At 42.1% G+C, this 20,773-nt stretch overlaps 1 protein-coding gene across 6 annotated transcripts in view; it reads left to right on the plus strand.

Moving 5' to 3' along the window:
• RNF111 (ring finger protein 111) overlaps positions 1 to 20,773 on the plus strand; it is an 89,307-nt gene that overhangs the window by 46,762 nt on the left and 21,772 nt on the right. For 3 of the 6 annotated variants that reach the window (XM_040342774.1, XM_040342775.1, XM_040342776.1), the window contains exons 4-7: positions 10,949 to 11,112; positions 11,719 to 11,904; positions 16,044 to 16,354; positions 19,932 to 20,181. In XM_040342774.1, coding sequence (XP_040198708.1) covers positions 10,949 to 11,112; positions 11,719 to 11,904; positions 16,044 to 16,354; positions 19,932 to 20,181 — 911 coding nt within the window. The remainder of the gene's footprint in view (positions 1 to 10,948; positions 11,113 to 11,718; positions 11,905 to 16,043; positions 16,355 to 19,931; positions 20,182 to 20,773) is intronic. The other 3 variants (XM_040342778.1, XM_040342777.1, XM_040342779.1) reach the window with 3 other exon arrangements.

Consider the following 20,773-nt stretch of genomic DNA (forward strand, 5'->3'; position numbering starts at 1 on the left):
ACATAGGTAAATGGATTTCAAATCACACATGTGAGGTATTGTCGTGAATGTTGGCACCAGAGCAATAATTCTAGCACTAGGCCTCCTCAAACGTTTTTTTTACAGGTTACCGTTTTAGAGTTAAACGTGTCGCCTTTGGGGATTTTTTAGTACTGAAGTTTGGTGCCACTCGGAGTGTACGCAATGTTAAAGCCTGACATGTTGGCTGTGTATTTACACGGTGTAACATCTTTCACATTATGCAAAAAAATTGGACTAACTTTATTTTTATTTATTTACCAAAAATGTAATCTATTGCACTTCACCAATCATTAGATATGGTGGCTGCATTTTTTTATTTTCCTTTTGGGATAAAATGTTTACTTTTGTATTTAATACCACTTTAAGATCCATTATGGACAGCAAGAAGAGAGAACATGGATCTACACTGATTCAAGAGCGTCCTTGGCAAGCCATAGTTGACACTAGGCAAGGAGTTAATCTGTTCAGACTTTTTTTTTATTTTTATTTTTTTTATGGCAGGCATATCCAAAGTCCGGCCCACGTGGTTATTTGGACATGTATATCTTTTGTGAGGTGTAGAATACAGGTGTAAAATTTCATGTTTACGGGCAGCTTCTGTAATAGGGAGTCCCGTCTCATGTGCTGCCATTGGACAACTGTTCTGTACATCAAAGGAGACAGGACCTTGCATTAAAGAGGCCACTATGTAAAAAGGAGTTTCTCCTGTGTGTGTATATAATCTTTTGGCGCTTGTCCCGCCCCCCTTCCTGTGCCCTCCAATTCTGCAGGTGGATGGGCATCAATCAGGCTGCACTGATGGAAATGGTGGGTGCTGCATTCCTGGCAATGGTTGGTCTGCAGATGGGCATGGATTTTTATTTTGCTTCACAGTTCTGCATTTAAAATGATTTTTTTTTTTTTTCCCCAGAAACTTCCCTCTTAAAATGAAGGTGCGTGTTATACGCCAATAAATATGGTATACCCAAACATGCCCGAGCTCATCTCTTCACTACACACAGCCACAAAGGCAAGAGAATTCTTGTTGGGCTGTGTCTTAGTGCTCAAACAAACGCAGACCGAATTTTAATGGTTCAAATAATGTCAGGCAAAATGTTCTGCCCTCACGTGCATGTTCACTTCACCAAATCTGGCCCTCTTTGAAAAAAGTTTGGACACCCCTCATTTATGGTCTGTATGCTGTCCTTCATCTCCTAGTGTGACTGCGGCATTCCTCAGACTTTAGCTGGCGACATAGTCCGAGCTCTGGACATTGCACTTTGCAAAGGCTACAAGCAATCATTTGCACTGATTAAAATTCAACCAGATATATCATCATTTGATCTGCTTGGCTGGGAAGTGTTTGGCAAGCACAACTGTGTCTGCATGTGTCTTTGGCGTCTAGCAATCCAGTTTTTTAGCTAGTGCACAGTCACAGGCTCGACGGATTGCTGGAAACCTTTTAGGTTACTTATAGAGCTTTATTATGGAATATCTGTTACACAGTGTGGCATTTGTGCAATTTAGAGCAGACCTAAACCTTTTTTTTATAAACTACTTGTGTTTCTCCCCCCCCCCTTTCCTCCTGTATTCAAAATGTCTGGTATTTCTTTCCGCTCTCAGCCATAGCATACAGCAGGACCTGTGTGCAGGCATTGAGTACAGATTGACTCCCTGACTGCCCCTATGTAGCCGGTCATCGCCACTTTTGTTCATATATGCTATCCTGTGTGTACGTCGGTGCATTGCAAGAACCTGTCCTATGTCCATATAGGACAAAGCAACAGGTTTACTTGGGTCATCCTTCCTTTTTTCCTACGCCACCTTGTTATAAAGAAGCACCATGTAAGCTCCAAGACACTCTGGTTAAAAACTTACAGAAGCCTGCCTGATATTTTGCTTTTCTCCTGGTGGCCGAACAGAGCGCTGGGATCTGACATGTTCCACCTCCCTCTGCACTCCTCTTGCTGGTGTTTATTTCAGGCAACCCCTGCAAGCCAGAGATTTTTACTCCTTAGCAAAGCAGTCATCTCCTTGCTATCTGCAGTGTTGGTCGGCTGTATGTCAAGGGGGGTGCCCTGTCCTACATCACATCAGCATTGCAGGTCACCCAGGAAGACGAGTCCATGTACTTTGTGCCATCAGGAGCTGAACACAAAAAAGTGATACTACTTTGAGGGACAAGAATGTAGATCTGTATTCATTAAATAGGAACTGCAATCTGCTCATATTTTTTTTAAATAAAAACATCTTTGCCATTCTGAAGCTTCCCAATTTTATATATACTGTGATTCTGTACTTTCCAAATATGCTGCATAAATCTCCCTCCACTATGTCTGGCTGCAGCCATTTTTACTGTGGGCAGCTGAAGCTTCTCTGCCTGTTCACTTCCTGGATTTACAGACACACAGAGGCACACCTCCAGCTCTGTGGCTTTCATTGGCTCTTTTATGACTCCCCCTGGCAAACTCTCATGAGAGGGCTGTGCATGTCATAAGCCTAGGCTAATGACCAGACAAACAGGAGGTGGTGGGCTGTATAATGTATATATTTACCTGCAGAAAAAAGAATAGGGCAGAAGATGCGTTTTTAGAATGCAAGGCATCACAGAACAAGTGAATTGGCATGATTTTCTATTGAGGTTCTTCACATGTGTGTTGCAGATGTAATGCTTTTTATTTATTTATTTATTTATTTAAGATTTCGTGCTCAATACATCTGTTCAAAGATGAGGTGATTCGGTGTGTTTTCTGCCAGTCTTCACTATGAGAATGAAAGCTTAAAAACACGGCTGTATCCAATCTGATCCGCTAAAAACGGATGGGGATCAGTTTCTCTTCCATTAATTGGATCAGGGATCTGCTTGCCCACTTTGTTGTACTTTTTGTTTTTTAATGCAGCCGCGTGGGTCTCCGCCCACCCGGCAGCATCACTCATTCACAGCACTCTGTAAATGGAAAACTACAAGGTCCAGCAGCCTTTGCGGCTGTCGGCTTGTAGTTTTCAGTGAACTACCAGAGCGCTGTGGTAGTTGACTCATTCTTCCTGTCAGCATGTATCGGGTTCTTCGTACGAGGAGGCTGATACATAGACAGATCTGATGGAGACCTGCGCAATGCTTTACAGGCTTCTGCAATAATAGTAAAAAAAAAATGTGCATTTATTTTTATTTTTTTTACCTACAAAGGGTGAACTTATCCTTTTTTTATAGCCTGATTCACTGAGCTATATTTTTGGGTGATACAAATCTTTAAAAATCCCTGATCCTCAGCAGTCTTGTTACCCACTTGTCATCACTTCTATATAGCCATCACTTGTGTGTATATCCTACTGAAGAATGGCTTGAAGTGTGAGTTGAGTGTTGGATTGCTCTGTAGTTCTTGGTAAGCTTCCCATCTGCTTCAGTGTGAAATGGAAGAGGCCCAGATCATTTGGAACTTGCTATGGTATAAACAGACGGTTGGAGTATTTTCCACTGGCTCCTGAAATTTGCTTGGTGTGCAGTTTCCCCTTCACGCACAAAGCAATTGAAATGAAAGCATTTAACCCATTTGCTGACAAGTGCTGGAAACGCACAAACTGTGCAGCTTCTTTTTTTTTTCCCCCCGTTGATTTCTTTTTATTGGTTATGCATAAAATAAAAACAAAGTTGTTTGCCATGTAGGGCTCAATACAAGAAAAAGACTAAATACAGTGCAATAGTCCACCCCCCCCCCCCTTCCAGGCAACACCCCATGAGAAACCTCCACTCCCTCGGGGGTTGAGGATAACGGTTCTGTATCAAAGACATGTAAAGATGCATAAATGGCGTGCCCTTATAATTTTATACATAAACGCATAAATATCTAAAAGTGTCCTTTGCGCTACTATATAAAATGTGAATGTGTAAACAAATTGTGATAATGTATCAAAACCATCTGCAAGACCTAATAGTGTTCACAATACACAAAATTAAATGAATGAGTGATCTTGCGCAGTAATATGTTACCACTAAGCAAATTTATAAAGCTATAAAGAAATAAGTCTCACGGTGATGACAAATAGAAAATTAGTTCCAGTCCATATGTTGATTCAAATTAAACTGTCTCCAATATGCATTCATTACATCCGATTAGAATTAAGCTCCCAGAACTCACCTCTAATAAATGAATAAGTTGCATCAAATGGTAAAACGGCCTTAAACCTTCATAGGATTCCGTCACACAATCTTTTACTGGGGTACCTCCTTCTTTATTTGACCATCTTGGTCACTGCACATCAAACTTCAGAATGTATGGTAAGCCCAACAGACCAGACTCTATTGAGACAGCAATCACAGGAAGGAAAAGGAAAAAAATGCCTCCCATAGTGTAATATGTAAAATACTAAAGGTATTTATTAAAGCGGAGGTTCATCCATAATATAAACTTTGTAATAACATGATCTACGGAGCTTACACTTTTACAAATGACTGTTGTATTTAGGTCTTTACCGAGATTCAGATGTATTTGCTGTGACTTCCAGGTATTATTCCCCGCGGGAGTGGGCGTATCTCTCCCTTTCCCCGACACCCTAGTGTGTGCTGGGACCTGTCTGCAATATCTCCTGGAAATTCTGCTTCATGGTTCCCAGGAGACGATCTGCAGCACTAACAATCAAACTCGCGCTATTCCCCTCGTCACGTAAAAAATTGCTGTTTTAAGTAGGGGAGCGCGTGTCGAATTTGCCATTATACAGCGCTGCTCGCCATCAACACACAGAGCGTGCACAAGATCCTGTGGTGAATGATGGGAGCATAGCATCACCGCTTCCGGGAAGTCTTTGCTTGTGGGCTTCACAATGCCCACAAGCAAGATGGAAAACGCCTGGCACGATTTTTAGAACTTTTTTATTTTTTTTAATGGAAAATTATTGGATCGTTTAAAAAGCGGCTAGCAAGTGAGTCTTAAGGATATATCAGTAACACTATTAAATGGACAGTAATAGCAAAAAAAGAGAATCCGCGGAACCTCAAGTAAACAGACTCTTGCATCAACAACAATAAAACCAGCGTATAAGATTAAAAACACTGCGTTTTTTTTTTTTGAACCACCAACCCTTTTTACTGCTAGGCGAGAGTGCTACTCGCTACACCTGTGTGTGTGTGTGTGTATCTATTGGCGCTGCCCGGGAGGGGGCGGGATGGGTGTCGTCAGGTTACATACCAGAGAATCTCCTTTTTACCCAGTGGCGTCTGTAATACGAAGTCCCTTCTCCTGGGCTGCCATTGGATGACTGTTCTTTCTATCATAGGAGGCAAGACTTTGTATTAAGGCTGCCGAGTAAACAAGATTCTCCTGTATGTGTAATCTATTGGAGCTTTTTCCACCCCCAACGCTGTCCCCTCCGACGCTGCAGATGGGCATCGATCAAGCTGCACTGATGGCACGCGTGAGGCTGCATTGATGTGCAATGACCCTTATTTTGCTTCAAAGTGCTTTTTTATTAAAAAAATAAAATAAATTTATTCCCCCCCCCCCCCCCCCCTAACAACCGAGGACGTCATATGACTTCCTCGACTTTGTGCGGTGATATCTGAATAATGCCTGCAGTTACAGGCATCATTCAGATATCACGTCTTCGGCCGCCAAATCTGTGCACGGCAACGATCAAAACGGCAGTTCCATCGGGGGGGCCGGAGAACGAATCCGCCAGCGCTGCCTGGGAAGCATAGAGATGACTGGTAAACGGATGGTCACCAGTCATCTCTGACCGTCGGAGGCCCGGGCGCGACGTTATGACGTCACGCCCGGGTACCTGGAAGTAAACATGAGATTGGCGATTTTTTTTTTTCACTATCTCATGCTTGTAAGCCTGGAGGAGAGATGTGGAGTCTTATTGACCCCACATCTCTCCATAAAGAGGAGCTGTCAGTGATTCCTATTACAAGGGATGTTTACATTCCTTGTAATAGGAATAAAAATGATTAAAAAAAAATGTAAAAAGAAAAGTGTAAAAAAAATTAAATAAGGGAAAAAAACTTTTTTTTTTTTACAACGCCCCGTTAGCGCGCGCTCAGAAGCAAACATGCATGCAAGTCCCGCCCACATGTGAGGTTTTGTCTCGTACGTTAGAGCGTGTGCAACAATTCTAGCACTAGACCTCCTCTGTAACTCGAAAATAGTAACCTGTAAAAAAATTTAAAGCGTCGCCCATGGAGATTTTTAAGTACCAAAGTTTGGGTATCTATTTACTCGACGTAACATCATCTTTCACATTCTACAATAAAATTGGGCTAACTTTACTGTGTTTTTTTTTTTTTTTTTTAATTCATGAAACCGTCCCCCCCCCCCCCTCCCCTCCAAAAAAGGTATTTGAAATAGTATTGCGCAAATACTGTGCGAGAGGAAAGAAAGTTTCAATGACCGCCATTTTATTCCCTAGGGTGTCTGCTAAAAAAAAATATATATGTGTGTGTGTGTGTGTGTGTGTGTGTGTGTGTGTGTGTGTGTGTGTATATATATATATATATATATGATTGGGGGTTCCAACTAATTTTCTAGCAAAAAAATTGTGACTTTTTTTTTTTACATGAAGGAGAGAAGTGCCAAAATAGTGGTGAAGGTACGGGTTATGTGCCGATAAATACATTATATACAAATAACACGCCCCAAGCTCATCCTTGGTCCTAAACGGCAGCGCTCTGGGATTTGTTATGTTTATATATTTTTTATCAAATGACACGTCCGAGCTCGTCTCTTCACCCCACACAGCCACAAAGACCAGTGAATTCCTGTTGGGCAGTGTATTGGTGCTCGGACGAACACATTTAGACCAAGTTTTAGTGGTTCAAAGAATTGGGCAAGGTGGTTGGCCCTCGTGCATGCTCTCTTTGGAAAAAGTTTGGATACCCCTGGCCTACACCTTTATCCAGCACTGTAACTCATAAGTTAGTTTACAGTACAAGTAGAACTTCTCCTGCATACATTGTGTAGTGGGGAATTTCAGGGAAGCCTCTCCTGTTTATACAGCTGTGTATTCCCCCTGGGGACTCTGTGTGGAAAGAACATAAGTAATAAGAGTTCTTCCCCAGTTATCTGTGCGCAATCACTTGCTATGTTTATCCCAGGAAGACATTGAATTGTGAAAATATTTTTTCAGCAGCAGCTATATAGTGTATTCTAATTTTTATTTTTTCATTCATAGGTACATACAAATTAGATCGGCTTGGTGATCTTGTAAATGTATGCTTATTAAAAAAAACGTGTTTTTCTGTATAAATTGCAATTACATCTGTACATGAACAGGGTACACCATAAACCTTCTTACAATGCAAGTTGGAGTCTGGAAGCAGTGGCTGCTAATATACAAAAACATTTAAAAGGTAAACTAGAAAAGTGCAAGCTTGTAAAACGTCAAAGCCATGTAAAATATTGCTTTTAAAACCGAATTTACAATATCAATTTTTTATTGCTAATTCACATTTTGGTCCAGCCCTAAATGTCATTTGCTATTTCAGGCAAATCTGCTAAATACACAGAAAATACATTGAGAGTTCTTGCATGTCAAAGGATTAAAGTTGCTGTCCATCCAGCTGTGAGAATTATACAGCTCTGCCCTACATCACAACTCTGTCTAGCATTGACTGGATTTTTCTCTGCTGCATTCACAAGTCCCCCTCACCATCTTCACACTGTGACTGGACAGTGAAAGGAGAAGCAGTAGAACACTTACTTTGCTCGCTCTCCTCTTTATTTTATTTTTGTAATCAAGATTATTTCCAAGCAAAACAAAAGTAAAGAGATTTGAGCAGATACAGAAGGCAAATAATATGAGCCTTTAGTAACGGGGCCCATAGGACATGGGCACAGCTAACATTGGCCTTCTATAGACAAATATATGACACAAACAAGTCTCGATAAAGAAAACGCCTAGGGCTGCCCCCTATCCCCATGCCATCACGGGGAGCAGAAGATGGGGGTGGGGTGGACTTAAGCAATACACATGATACAACGATGTCCATATATCTGAATAGACCCACCGTATACATAGTACATGCATAATATCGGTGCTCTAGTTGGGTACGTCAGGCTCAATAGAACAGCAGAGAGCCAGAAAAAAAACACGGAACAAAGAAAAACAAGAAGAAAACAGGGTGTAGATCCCTCACCTGGGGGTGGGGAGTAGGGCAAGGTCAGTGTACAGTATAGATCCTCTTAACAGTAGTGATCATCATATGGGTAAAGTAATTTTTAGGGAATAATATATCCAACCTGACCAAATGACCTTGAATTCGTCATATTGGTCCATAGTTGTATTTAACCTCTCCTCTCCTTTTTTGCAGCATTGTCTTGTGCTTCTTTTTTTTCCCTCCATTGCTCTGAGCTGTGCTGTACGCTGAGATTGATACCAGTGATATTACACTGATTGTATTAAAAAAAAAAAAATGATATATTGTAGTGCTGCTTTTAGTGTGTGTGTGTGTGTGGTGTTTTTTTTTTTATATTTTACACGTCTGTTTAGACCCCTTTCACACTGGGGTGTTTTTCAGGCGCCTTGGTGTTAAAATAAAAAAAGCTCCTCAATGGGAAGGGGTGCTTTAGGAGCGGTGTATTCAACGGCCCTAAAGCACTGGAAAGAAGCTGCTTGCAGGACTTTTTTTTTGATGCCCTGCCAGCATAGCGCCTCAGTGTGAAAGCACAAGGGGCTTTCACATTGGTATTGCAGATGCAACTTCTTTCAGGCGCTTTTTTTTAAACGCTAAAGCGCCTGAAAAACGCCCCAGTGTAAGAGGGGTCTTGGAGGTTAGATGTGGCATTTGAGAAACTCTGCAAGGCCTCTTTCACACTGGGGAAGGAGGTGGGGTGGTGGTGAAGCGGCGCTATTTTTAGTGACGTCTTACCGTTGAAATTGCGGCGGTATTTGGCCACTAGCGGGGCAGTTTTACCCCCGCTGGTGGCCAAAAAATTGTCAATACCGCCGGCAATGTGACTCTGCAGAGGCGCATTGCCGGCAGTATAACCGCGGTTTCCCATTGCTTTCAATGGGAAGGAGCTGTGGAGGAGCGGTTAACACACCGCTCCAAAGATGCGGCTAGCAGGACTTTTGGAGCGGTCCTGCCAGCGCACCGCTCCAGTGTGAAAGCCCTCAAGGCTTTCACACCGACCTGAAACAGCCATTGCTGTTTCTCTAGTTTGCAGGTGCTTTTTTTGCCACAATAGCGCCTGCAAACCGCTCCAGTGTGAAAGTGGTCTTAGTCTTTTATAGAAAGTCTTATGTTGGTTAATACCAGCCCAACCCAAAGAATGCAGGCACTCTGGGTATGGCTAAACTGTACTGTGCCAGAGTTAGATTGTCCAAATTCCCCCCGCTTGTCTGCACTCGCACTGTGCTTTACAATGAGTGTTCCCAGGCACACTTGTGTCATCCAGACCACAGTGATCACTGCTTCTGTGCTCCATCCATGGAGAGTTCTGTGCTCAGGCACTGGAGTGAACCGTTCTAGACCAAAAGTGAATAATGGCTAGAACCACCTCCTCCCAAGTAATCCCAAGCACAGTATTCTTCACCGTCCCTGGGCATGGTCATTCGCACTGCACAAATTAACCGGACCAAGGGGGTGAACCATGCCAAGCATTGCAAAAATGTGAGTGTACCCCAAGACTTGTGCTAGATGGGGAAGCAGTAAGGTTGTGTTTTTTTTTTTTTTTTTTTTTTTTTTTTTTGCACTACTGTAGTTATTATAATGTATGTACTGAATAACTCCACATTTAACCACAAGTTAGCTTTTGTCTGGGAAGATAAAAGTAACACGTTATGCACGTTTAGACCTTCTCTAGTATGTTGTATTTCAATTTGTTTTTGTATTTTTTGCTAGTGATGTCTATTTTATAATTGCTGTGTGTTTTTTCCAAATTATCTGGTGACTGATGGAGATTGCTTTGTGTTCGAATCCAAAGGATACACGTTTTTTTTTTGCATGACTTGGGTCTGCCTACAGTGGCCTGCGAAGAAGGTAGGGCAAGCCGTACAGGAATGTGGCATGTTTTTTCACCTTTTTAGGAACCATTCAGATAATGGTCCTTCCTGAAGTTCTTCTTTACCATTCTTTAAAATCCTCTTTTAATATAAAGCTTACTACATTATAATTAAATGGCAAAATGTTTTTTTGGATAGAGTGAAGAGGGATTAGCACTCCTGTCAGTTTCCTGTCAGGAAATTTTACCTTGTCCTGTTTACTGTTTTTATTGAAAGTAAAGAAAATCCCAAATGTTGGGTTGTTCTACTAGAAGAGTAGAATAGAGAGGAAATCTTCCAATAAAGACACTAGTTTTGGAGACCTGGGGTGTCCCCAAGGAATTTCTTTAATTTGCAGGGATGAAAGGAAATCTCTGAAATGGGATACATGGGACAGCGGTTATAACTCTTCATTGCTCTATCCAAAAATGGGGGGGGGGGGGGGGGGGCTCTGCCTATAGTTCTTCTTTAGGGTCGCTTTCACATGAGTGGGCACCTCCAGAAGTCCACCTGCTCAGCTGGGAAACTGTCCGCTGATCTCTGCTGAGCAGGCGGATGGCTTGTCTGTCCTCTCTGCTTATGCAGAGACACTACTTCTGTCCTCTATGGGCATTTGGATGTAAACAGACCCCCTGTTCATTCATACCCGCCGCTCGATAGAGGGCAGTGGATGGTCCGATCCACCTAAAAATAAAAACTGACAGGTGGACCCACATGTGAAAGGGGTCCAACACATATTAAAACCTTGCATATTTGTTAACAAAATGGTATCATTGTACAACGTGGCTCAGGGATTGTTTTGGCATTGGAGTGGACTTCTACTTTGGATGCCTATGTTCTGAATATAAATTCTTGTTTATAATGAAACTCATTGATTATCGTCTGATGTAAAATGCTTTTAGGAATTTTATTTTGGATGTTCACTAACAGTCATGTTTCCAGGGAATAAACGATAATTTCATACTCCTCGTAGATCTCGTTCCACGCTTGGACACTCTCGATCTCACTGGGGCCAAAGTTCAAGTTCGCAGACTGGAAGGACTCAGGAGCACAGAAGTCGCAGTCGGGTTTCCACTGTCATACAGCCACTTAGACAAAGTGCAACGGAAGTTGTGGACCTGACTGTAGATGAAGATGGTATGTTGGTCATACACATGTTTTGGAAATCGCCAGGATTGTGCAATGCAATTTTTTTTTATTGGGCCAAATGCAAATATTTTAAGTGCATGAAGTAGTCTGAGAGGGTTTGCAGCAAAGATTTTTTTCTCAACCCTTTGAGATACAGCGAGCTACCTTATCTGCGGGTTCTTGTATAGTAAACTATAAAGAGCCATTTTCTTGTTCATATTTAGGCTGCATATTCTTTCCAACGAAATGTTCATTTTTCTGGAAACTGCGCCCAAAGACGTAGCAAGCAGTTTTTTTTTTTTTTTCCCCCTAAACTTGCCTGCATCATCCCAGATGCAAAGGTGTGAATGCAGTGAAAAGTATTCCTCAATACACGGTATCTTTCACTGTTAATAGTATTGCTAGCTATGGCTCTGCACTAGCTGCATATTTGAAAGCTTGGTGCCACTGTTGTACTTGTTAATAAAAGGCATAGCAGTATGGCCGAGTGTTCTTTAAATATTATATGCAGGTGTAATTTTGTCCACAATCTCTGCTTATTTAACCTGCACACATAAAAACTTATTCCCAGACATGGTGAATTTATGTCTTCTAATAATTCTTCATGTTCCCTAGACCCCACAGTTGTGCCATCTACCTCTGGCAGAACTGAGTCCCCATCTATCAGCACTATTTCCAGTAATACGTCTACCTCAGAGCCGGCCTCTGATGCTGTTTCAGGACTGTCGGGGTCTCTGGCTTCCACAGTGTCTGAGTCGCCTTCAGTCACCACAAGTAGCAGTACTACAAGCATTACATCAGGTGAGTCAACACTGATTTTTTTTTTTTTTTTTTTATATATATATATTGTAGCAAAGCACCCTATCAGTCCATTATTGACTTAAATTTTTTTTGAGCGTAGTCCTGGCCGTTTTTAAAGTGAAATCCTCTGTCCCTATTTGTAAAGTTATATACATCACTCCAAATTCTTACCTGATTCTATGAATACTTTGGCATACCATTCTAATAACTTCACCATTTCAATTGGCTAAGTGGTAGGCTCTGGCTACTTAATTAAAAAAAAAAAAAAAAAAAACTGCTTGGATAAGCAATGAACAAAAATGACATTTCTGTGTACAGAACTGCAGTTCTATAGTTGCTAGGAAGTGATGTTGAGCAAAAAATAGTGTGTGTAGCTGAAGTTTCAGTGACAGGCGACTACAAAGCGGCCTGATATTTGATTTTGTTTTGTTTTTCTGTTAATGCATTTTATGATTTACAGCTTTTTTTTTTTTTTTTTTTTTTACAATTCTTTGCACAGTACTATTTCATAGGACTTATGTAGCTATTTGTGGTTTGAAAATTGTGTAAATCAGTTTGAGGGCAAACTTTGTGAATTTCCTCATTTTTAACGATTCATGAGCTTTCATTTGCCTGAACTATGTGCATGCAGTTTGGTCTGAAACATAGACTGTGATTTTTCTACAGCAGGCATCACTAAATCGGGGACTGCTTTCCGGACATGGACGGAGTAACAGTCCGGTCTGGATCTTACCACTTGGCAGCCTGATCCCTTCTCCTGCTGTTAAAACTCACAGCGGAGGACAGGAGACACAGCAAGTTGGATTCATCTTCGGTTTGTGTGTTTTGCCTGCCAGCCTGCCGCTGCTATTAAATTCGCAGCAGTGCAGAAGGCCTGAGACATGGCATTTCTACATAGGGAGTGGGAGCTACCCAACCTTTTGCTTGTTAGGAAGTGTTGGCCAGCTGCTGCCCTCAGTGCAGAACACCTGTATCTCCCACTCTCTTCCCAGCTGTGAGATTAACGGTGGCCGCAGGCAGGCAAATACATATAAAGAGGTGTCCACCCTGCTGTGTCCTCCCACCTTCTGCTGTGAGTTTTGGCTGCAGCGGCAAGAGAAGAGTTCAGGCTGCTTCCGATCTGCTAAGCTAGGACTGTGAAGGGGGCAGAACTGTGACTGCAGTGGAGACTACGATTTAAAGAGGGGGCAGTGTTTGTAAGGTTGGACTGTATTTGGGGGGGGGGGGTGCTTTAAGAGAGAGTGGCTGTAATGTGGTGGGGGAGCTATAATATGGCCAGGCTTTGATGTGAGAGGGGGGCAGTGATGTGTGTGTGTGTGGGGGGGGGGTCGTTGTGATCGCAAGGGGAATTTAACGCTAGAGATGGGGGGCAATGATGTGAGGAGATTGGGCACTGATGTGAAAGGGTTGGACTAATGAAACGGGGGCTTTGATGTTAAAAAAGGGGGGGGGGGTTCTGTGTTGTGGAAGAGGGGACTGAAGACACTGGATGTTAAAAGGGCTGTGATGTGAATGGGGGGGGGGGGGGGGTGAAGAAACGGAGTCATAGAACAGAAATAAGATGGACCTCTGGAAAAAGAAAATGTTACTGACCGGACCTCCGTGAATTTTAATTCAGTACTCCTGCTCTACAAAATGGAAAAACTGGCATGCACATAATGAAGTAAATTGAAAAGAGATTTGCCCAGTTTGCTCTTTATTAGTAAGAAGTTTGCATTAGTCTGGTGATTGAGGGAAGTTCATGCTTCATAATGTAAGCTACGTTAAGCCATGTAGCAATGTGACATATAAGCCTCACTAGCAATAAATAGCATAGGTGTGAAAATGGGAGCGTTCAGAAGGTCTCCATTATGGAAACTTTCTGCAACAATACTTTTAGACTTCTCCAAGAAATGGGAGCCTTTGTTGCACTGCCATTGTGGTCCCAGCTGAAATGGAAGTGCCAACTTATGAATGCAATTGTATCAATTTAGAGAACAAGCAAATCTTAGATCTTTGGATGCAGCCAGCGGAAAGTCTACCTATTTATAATCTATAATCGATTTTGTTGATCCTAAACAGTGTAATAAGGGCCTATTGATAGGTTAATCTTTTCTTTCCATATTTCCAATGAAAGTTAACCTGTGTGCAGAGAAATATGGGAGCTGCACTTGCATGTTGCTAGTCCTTAATGCACACAGGACGTTTATTTTAAATCTCCTAGAAGCTGGCAGTCTTTTTGCAGAAAAAACGCCTGACGTTTGTAAAGTGTCTAAAGCTTTTTCAAGCTTATTGGAGCTTTGGCAAGCGTCAAGCTTTTGGGCATTAATTAATTTTATTGGCCAGAAATAATTTATTCTAGCCATTGAAATGAATTGATGCTCAAGCCCTAAACATGCCAAGCGTTTGGCTCGTTGAACAGCTTTTAGTAACATCAAGTGTTTTTTCTGCCTATACTCTGCTGCTCCTGGACTCGCTGGTAGAGGGTTTTTTATTTTTTATTCCCTCTAAACTCTCCTGCCACTAAATGCTGCTAAAAGCCAATGTGTGTGTATAGTAGGGCTGCAACTAACGATTATTTTCATAATAGAATAGTTGGGCGATTATTGTTTAGATTAATCGGATAATGGCTTTAAAAAAAATAATTGGGCCAATTTGTTGGGCAGATTACAAAACACAAATTGCTGCAAAAACACATTACATGGTTTTCTGCAGCTTCTCCATTGAAGTATATTGAACCAAAAAATAAATAAAATGGCACCGTTTTGCGTTAAAGTCCTTGCCCTTTCCAAATACGCAGCCGCCATAAAAAAATCATGGATGTGAACGTGTCCCATAGGAAAACATGTAAATGAACTGTAGTGTGTTTCTGCAAAAGGCACCAAAAAAGAGGTGTGAACTCGGGCCTGAGATGTTTAGTAACATAATGGGGTTAAAAAAACATAAGTACAAAAAGAGCAAATCACTTTTTTAAGGGGTTAATTTTTTTATTGTGGGAAAGTGAAAGTAATATTTACAGTAGTGATTTGCTTTTTTGTACTATAAAGGGCCAATTTTAGTTTTTTTTAACCCCATTATGTTACTGGCCAATTAATCGATTATGAAAATTGTAATCGATTAATTTCATAATCGATTAGTTGTCGATTAATCGATTAGTTGTTTCGGCCCTAGTGTATAGACACATAAAATAACATCCAGGGGAGAAAAAAAGTCTCCAGACGCCCATAGGAGCAGCTGTAAAAATGTTGTGTGTGCATAAAGCCTTAAGCCCTGGTTCACACCAGTGCGGCTTGAAATTTGCGCTACTTCAGCGCAATTTCAAAGTCGCAGATCGGTGCGATTTGCGCCTTTTTGGATTTCTGAACAAGCGGAGCTTCCTTTTTTGGGTGGAGCTCCGCTTTAACTATTTTCTGGCCGCTCTGGTCAGGTCATGTGATCTCCGCCTGTATCAGCAAGTGACATCTGCAGGGAAGAGGAAAGAGTGCACTGATCATGGCTAGTTAAACCCGGAGTGGTGACATCACCTATAGGTTTCAATTGCTTATTCGTTGTCGATTCTTCTTCCTCTCCCATGATGCCATGTTGGCTGACAGGCAAGCCAGATCACATGACTGGACCGCAGAGGAGCAGGCCTAAAAATATTTAAGTATATACATCATTCTTGCACAGGTTAGTTGGCATTGGTGTTATGAGGGGGCAGTTTGAAGGCTTGTTGGATGTAGGCTGGATTCCACTTGAAGCACAAATTATCAATGGCAGCTTCCATATTTATATCCTAAGGTGTAACCTTTAGGTAGAGTTTTTCTGCATGCAAGGGTTTGCCTGCTGATTTGGGGGGATGGGGGGGGGGGAATCTTGTTAAGCCTTTTTTCTATTCCTTTTTTTTCTGTGGGAATCCTAAACGGAAGTGAATTGTGTGATGAAAATTGCTCATCCCTGATTTTCAGCTCTGTTAACGTTTTTAAACATTTACAAATTCATGAATGTTATTCAGATCGATTTTTCATGAGCCAGTGTGTAAAAATGGTGTGTTTTTGGATAAAGAAGCCCTGCAAAATGTCCTATATGTGACAAGTGTAACACCATCTAGAGAATAATTTTAACTCTACACGGAGGTGCAGACCATAAATAACGAACATATGTTTTCATTTAACTTGTAGATGAGACCAGGACTACTGGCACTAGCACAGATAGTGGCCCGCCAGCATTGCCAAGATTACCATCTTGTTGTCCTGAGCATTCACCTTGTGGAGGATCCTCACAGAATACCCATGTCATGGGACATCCTCATTCTAGTTGTTATCCATCACATAGTCACCACTTTCCACACCATCATCACCACCATCATCACCCTCCTACTGTCCCCCTGTCGCCTTCTTTCTCAGAGTCTCTCTGTCCTGTGGAAAGAAATGCTCCTGCCCCTCCACCTTGTGGATCAACAAGCGGCTCTTCCTCCAACTATCATGACCCGGTAAGAATCCTCAAAATGAATATGGGCCTTAAGAAGTTGTGTGTGTTTTTTTTTTTGTTTAAGTCAGTATAATTGTTATACTGTCACACTTAAGTCATTTTCTATTGTAAAGTAGATCGCTCATGCATACCTATGCTTTAACAATATGAATATTAAGAACAATAAAGGCTGTACATTTTTTGTGGGGGTAATTAACACACGATGAACAACAGTTTATGGACTTCTGATTACCCAAAACCATGCTCAATAGTCTAGAGTTGGCCCTACTTATGCAGCTTTAACTCCTTTAAATCATGTTTTTATGGACTTGGCTTTGTGCACAGGGGGAGATTTACTAAAATCGGCACACCCAGAATGTGTTGCAGCTGTGCATGGTAACCAATCGACTTCAAGGTTTTAGTCCCGGTTCACACTGGCGAGACTTGTAATGCAACTCTAGTGTTTAAAGTCGCAGGATATGTCATGCCCCATTAACTGCAATGGAACTGTCAAGTTTCCCCAACTTAGAAAAGTGTCTTTTCACTACTTTTGGTGTGACTTCAATGTGATTTGTATTGCCTTCTGTTAAAGAAGTTGTATGCAAGCTGCGATTAAGTCATGCAGGGATGTTGGGTTCGGAGTCCGACAGTGTGAACCCAGGCTTATTAATGACTTGAGACATTTAAAAATGTATGGTAAAATAAAAAAGCTTAAAGATTTTTTTTTTTTTTTTTTTCATGTAGATCTTTCAGTGTATCTGCTTGCTTGTACCTCGTACAACAAGCAAGCCGATACATTCTGACAGGAAGACTGTCAGAATCCCATGGTAGTTTCTTGAAAATTACAAGCCAACAGCCACAAAGGCTGCCGGGCCTTGTAGCTTTTCATTCACAGAGGACTGTGAATGAGTGACGCTACTGGGTGGGCAGAGCCCCGCATGGCTGTATCTTTTTTTGAGTTGTGGCAGCAGAAAAGATACCCAGTCTGCTGTTACATCGGTGCATTCACTACATCAGGGATCCTCAAACTACGGCCCTCCAGCTGTTGTAGAACTACACATCCCATGAGGCATTGTAACACACTGACATTCACAGACATGACTAGGCATGATGGGAATTGTAGTTCCTGAACAGCTGGAGGGCCGTAGTTGAATATGGGTGTAACATGTTATGACAGGTGACCGTATCCTTTAAAGGGGTTGTAAAGATTTGTTTTTTATTTTCTAAATGTGTTCCTTTAACCACTTTAGGACCTTAGGTGTTTTTCAGATTTGGTGTTTGCAAGACTAAAACATTTTTTTCTGCTAGAAAATTGCTTAAAACCCCCAAACATTATATATAACACCCTAGAGAATAAAATAGTGGTCATTGCAATACTTTTTGTCACACCGTATTTGCGTAGCGGTCTTACAAGCGCACTTTATTTGGAAAAAATTCACTTTTTTTAATTAAAAAATAAGACCATAAATTTGGCCCAATTTTTTTATATATTGTAAAAAGATAATGTTACGCCGAGTAAAATGGTACCCAACATGTCACGCTTAAAAATTGCGCCCGCTCGTGGCATGGCGTCAAACTTTTACCCTTAAAAATCTCGATAGGCGACGTTTAAAATTTTTTATAAGTTGCATTTTTTGAGTTGCAGAGTAGGTCTAGGGCTAGAATTATTGCTCTCGCTCTAACGATTGCGGCGATACCTCACTTGTGTGATTTGAACACCGTTTTCATATGCAGGCGCTACTCGCGTATGCGTTCGCTTCTGCGCGCGAGCTCGTCAGGACGGGGCGCTTTAAAAAAAAAAAAAATTTTGTTTTCTTATTTATTTTTATTTAAGAAAAAAAAAAAATGTGATCACTTTTATTCCTATTATAAGGAATGTAAACATCCCTTGTAATAGAAAAAAGCATGACAGGTCCTCTTAAATATGAGATCTGGGGTCAAAAAGACCTCAGATCCCATATTTAGACTTAAAATGCAAGAAAAAAAAAAAGAAATTGAAACTGTCATTTTTTTCAAATGACAAAAAAAAAAAAATTTCTTTAAGACGCTGGGCGGGACTGACGTTTTGACGTCACTTCCGCCCATCAGAGCTATGGGGACGGGTTTCCCCTCACTCGCATCCCCAGTCAACAGCCGAACAGTCCCGATCGCCTCCGCCGCTACCGACGGCAACGGTAAGCGGAGGAGGGCGCGGGAGAGCGACGTGAGGGGGGGCCCCTCTCCCGCCACCGATAACGGCGAATCCGCCGCAAAGACCGCCGTTATCGTGTACAGGACCCTTAGCACTTAAGATGGATACCTCGGTTGTGGCAGAAGCTGCTGCCGTTGCCGAGATATCCATCTTTAAAATGCCGACGTATATGTACATGAGCGGGTCTGGAAGTGGTTAAGCTAGTGTATTGTTGGTTCATTTACCTTTTTCCTTGGATTTCCCTTCTAAATGTTTTTTTTTCTTTGTTTGAATTTCTCACTTCCTGTTCCTCCTCAGTAAGTTGTTTTGGCTGAGTAACCCCCAGCCGGATGATGGGGGGGAGGGGGGCAAGCTTACTGAGGAGAAACAGGAAGTGAGAAAATCGGACAAAGAAAAAAAACATTTAGAAGGAAAAGGTAAGTGAACCAACCATGCATTAGCTTAAAGGAACCTATTAAGAAAAAAAAAACCTTTACAACCCCTTTAAAGTGCTTCTAAAGCTCAAGTTTTTTTTACTTTAAGGCATTTTATGCCTTAAGGTAAAAAGCCTTCTGGGTGCAGCCCCTGCCTTATATAATTACCTGAACCACATCTCCATCCAGTGATGTGCATGAGAGCAGCGGCTCTCCTGGGTTTCTCTCTCCTCATTGGCTCACACAGCAGTGGGCACCTTTTGGCTCTTGCCGTAGCCAGTAAGTCAATATGGGGGGCACCAAGCCAACGTTGTGCGTGTGAATGGACATGCAGAGCGCAGCCTGCTCATGCGAGCCTTAAGTGCCCCCATAGCAAGAGGCTTGCTGCTTGCTATTGGGGGCACTCAGTATGGGGGAGGAGCCAGGACTGTTGGCAGGGGACCCAAATAGTTTTGTACAGAGCAGCCCCGATCCTTCTATGGCACAGCAGGTAAATATGACTCGTTTGTTAAATAGAAAAAAACTTTCTTTTAGAATCGTTTTAATTTCTACCCTTGCCAACAAAGGTATAGGTAGGCAGCATCATGGTCATAGACTTAGCTTTCAGCAAGAACCCCCTCAAGTGCATATTTATGTGGATATAGCATATATTTTGTGAGTGTAGTACCTTAGGAACTATGGTAGACCATGTAGCTGTAAGAGATCTTGGAATAAAACCTGTCGCGATAAACATACTTGTCATTGTTGGCCTTTCCAGAAAATTCTAGTTGTCTGGCTGTCATTGTGATCTAGTGCTTTCAGTAGTCACTGACCTAAAAAGGACCCAGATCAGGTGTACTTGCTTGTCTTGGTGCATGGTAGTGCCAAGTCATTGACTGCTAAAAATTTCATAGAGACATTAGCAATGGTAGGTAGGCTACACTATTCTCTCAATATGGGTTCCTTTAGGAAAGAATAATTGAATAATCTCATGGTTCTACCATTTTATGTTTCAGCAAGCCTTGCCTGTGGATTTAAGCAATAATGGTATTCGAAGCCACGGAAATGTTAGCTTTCATAGCGCATCTGCTTTTGATCCTTGCTGCCCTGGCTCATCATCAAGGTCTACAGTTTATGGACATCAGTCATCTGTCAGTACGGCACAAACTATGGCTATTGATGGCTTTGGCCCTGGCTTGGTAGCCCAGACACAGCCTCCTTCCCAGACTACTCTTTCATCTTGTCGCCATTACATGCATTCTCCATGTGAGTATATTTATTGTTAACATAATCAAAGTGCTTAAAGAAAAACTCCATCGTTCCACTTATATTACATAGTTTGCCTGGGCCAAGCCAACCTAAATGGACACTATTCCTCCCTAATCTGTATGAGTGCTAGATGTGCGCTATTACCTGAATGTAGCTGCTACTACATACAGCTTATGGCCAGGGCCGCCATGCCATCAGGGGGGTACAGGCAGTACACCTGTAAGGGGCCCGGATGGCAACCGGAGGTTCCCAGGGGCCCAGATGGCAACCCCCTTTTATAAACCGCCCCCCCCCCCCCCCCGGTTCTCTGCTCCAGGAAGGCCCATGCCTGAAGCTGTGTAAGGGGCCCAATAATTTCTGATGGCGGCCCTGCTTATGGCACTCTGTTCCGGGTATGACCTGAGACTTCCTGTCTCATTTCCCGAACACAGAAGTCTACTGCAGCAGCACTTAGCTGCTCAGGGCAAGCAATATATTTTGTCAATGAATACAAAGCTTCCTCTGGCTGAGTCAGAGGTTGTGACATCAGCCCACCTCTGACTCAGCGAATCAGAGGCAGCTTTGTATTCATTGATGGAATGCATTGCTT

This window comes from Rana temporaria, chromosome 3, assembly GCF_905171775.1.
Source record: "Rana temporaria chromosome 3, aRanTem1.1, whole genome shotgun sequence".
Taxonomy (NCBI): Eukaryota; Metazoa; Chordata; class Amphibia; order Anura; family Ranidae; genus Rana; species Rana temporaria.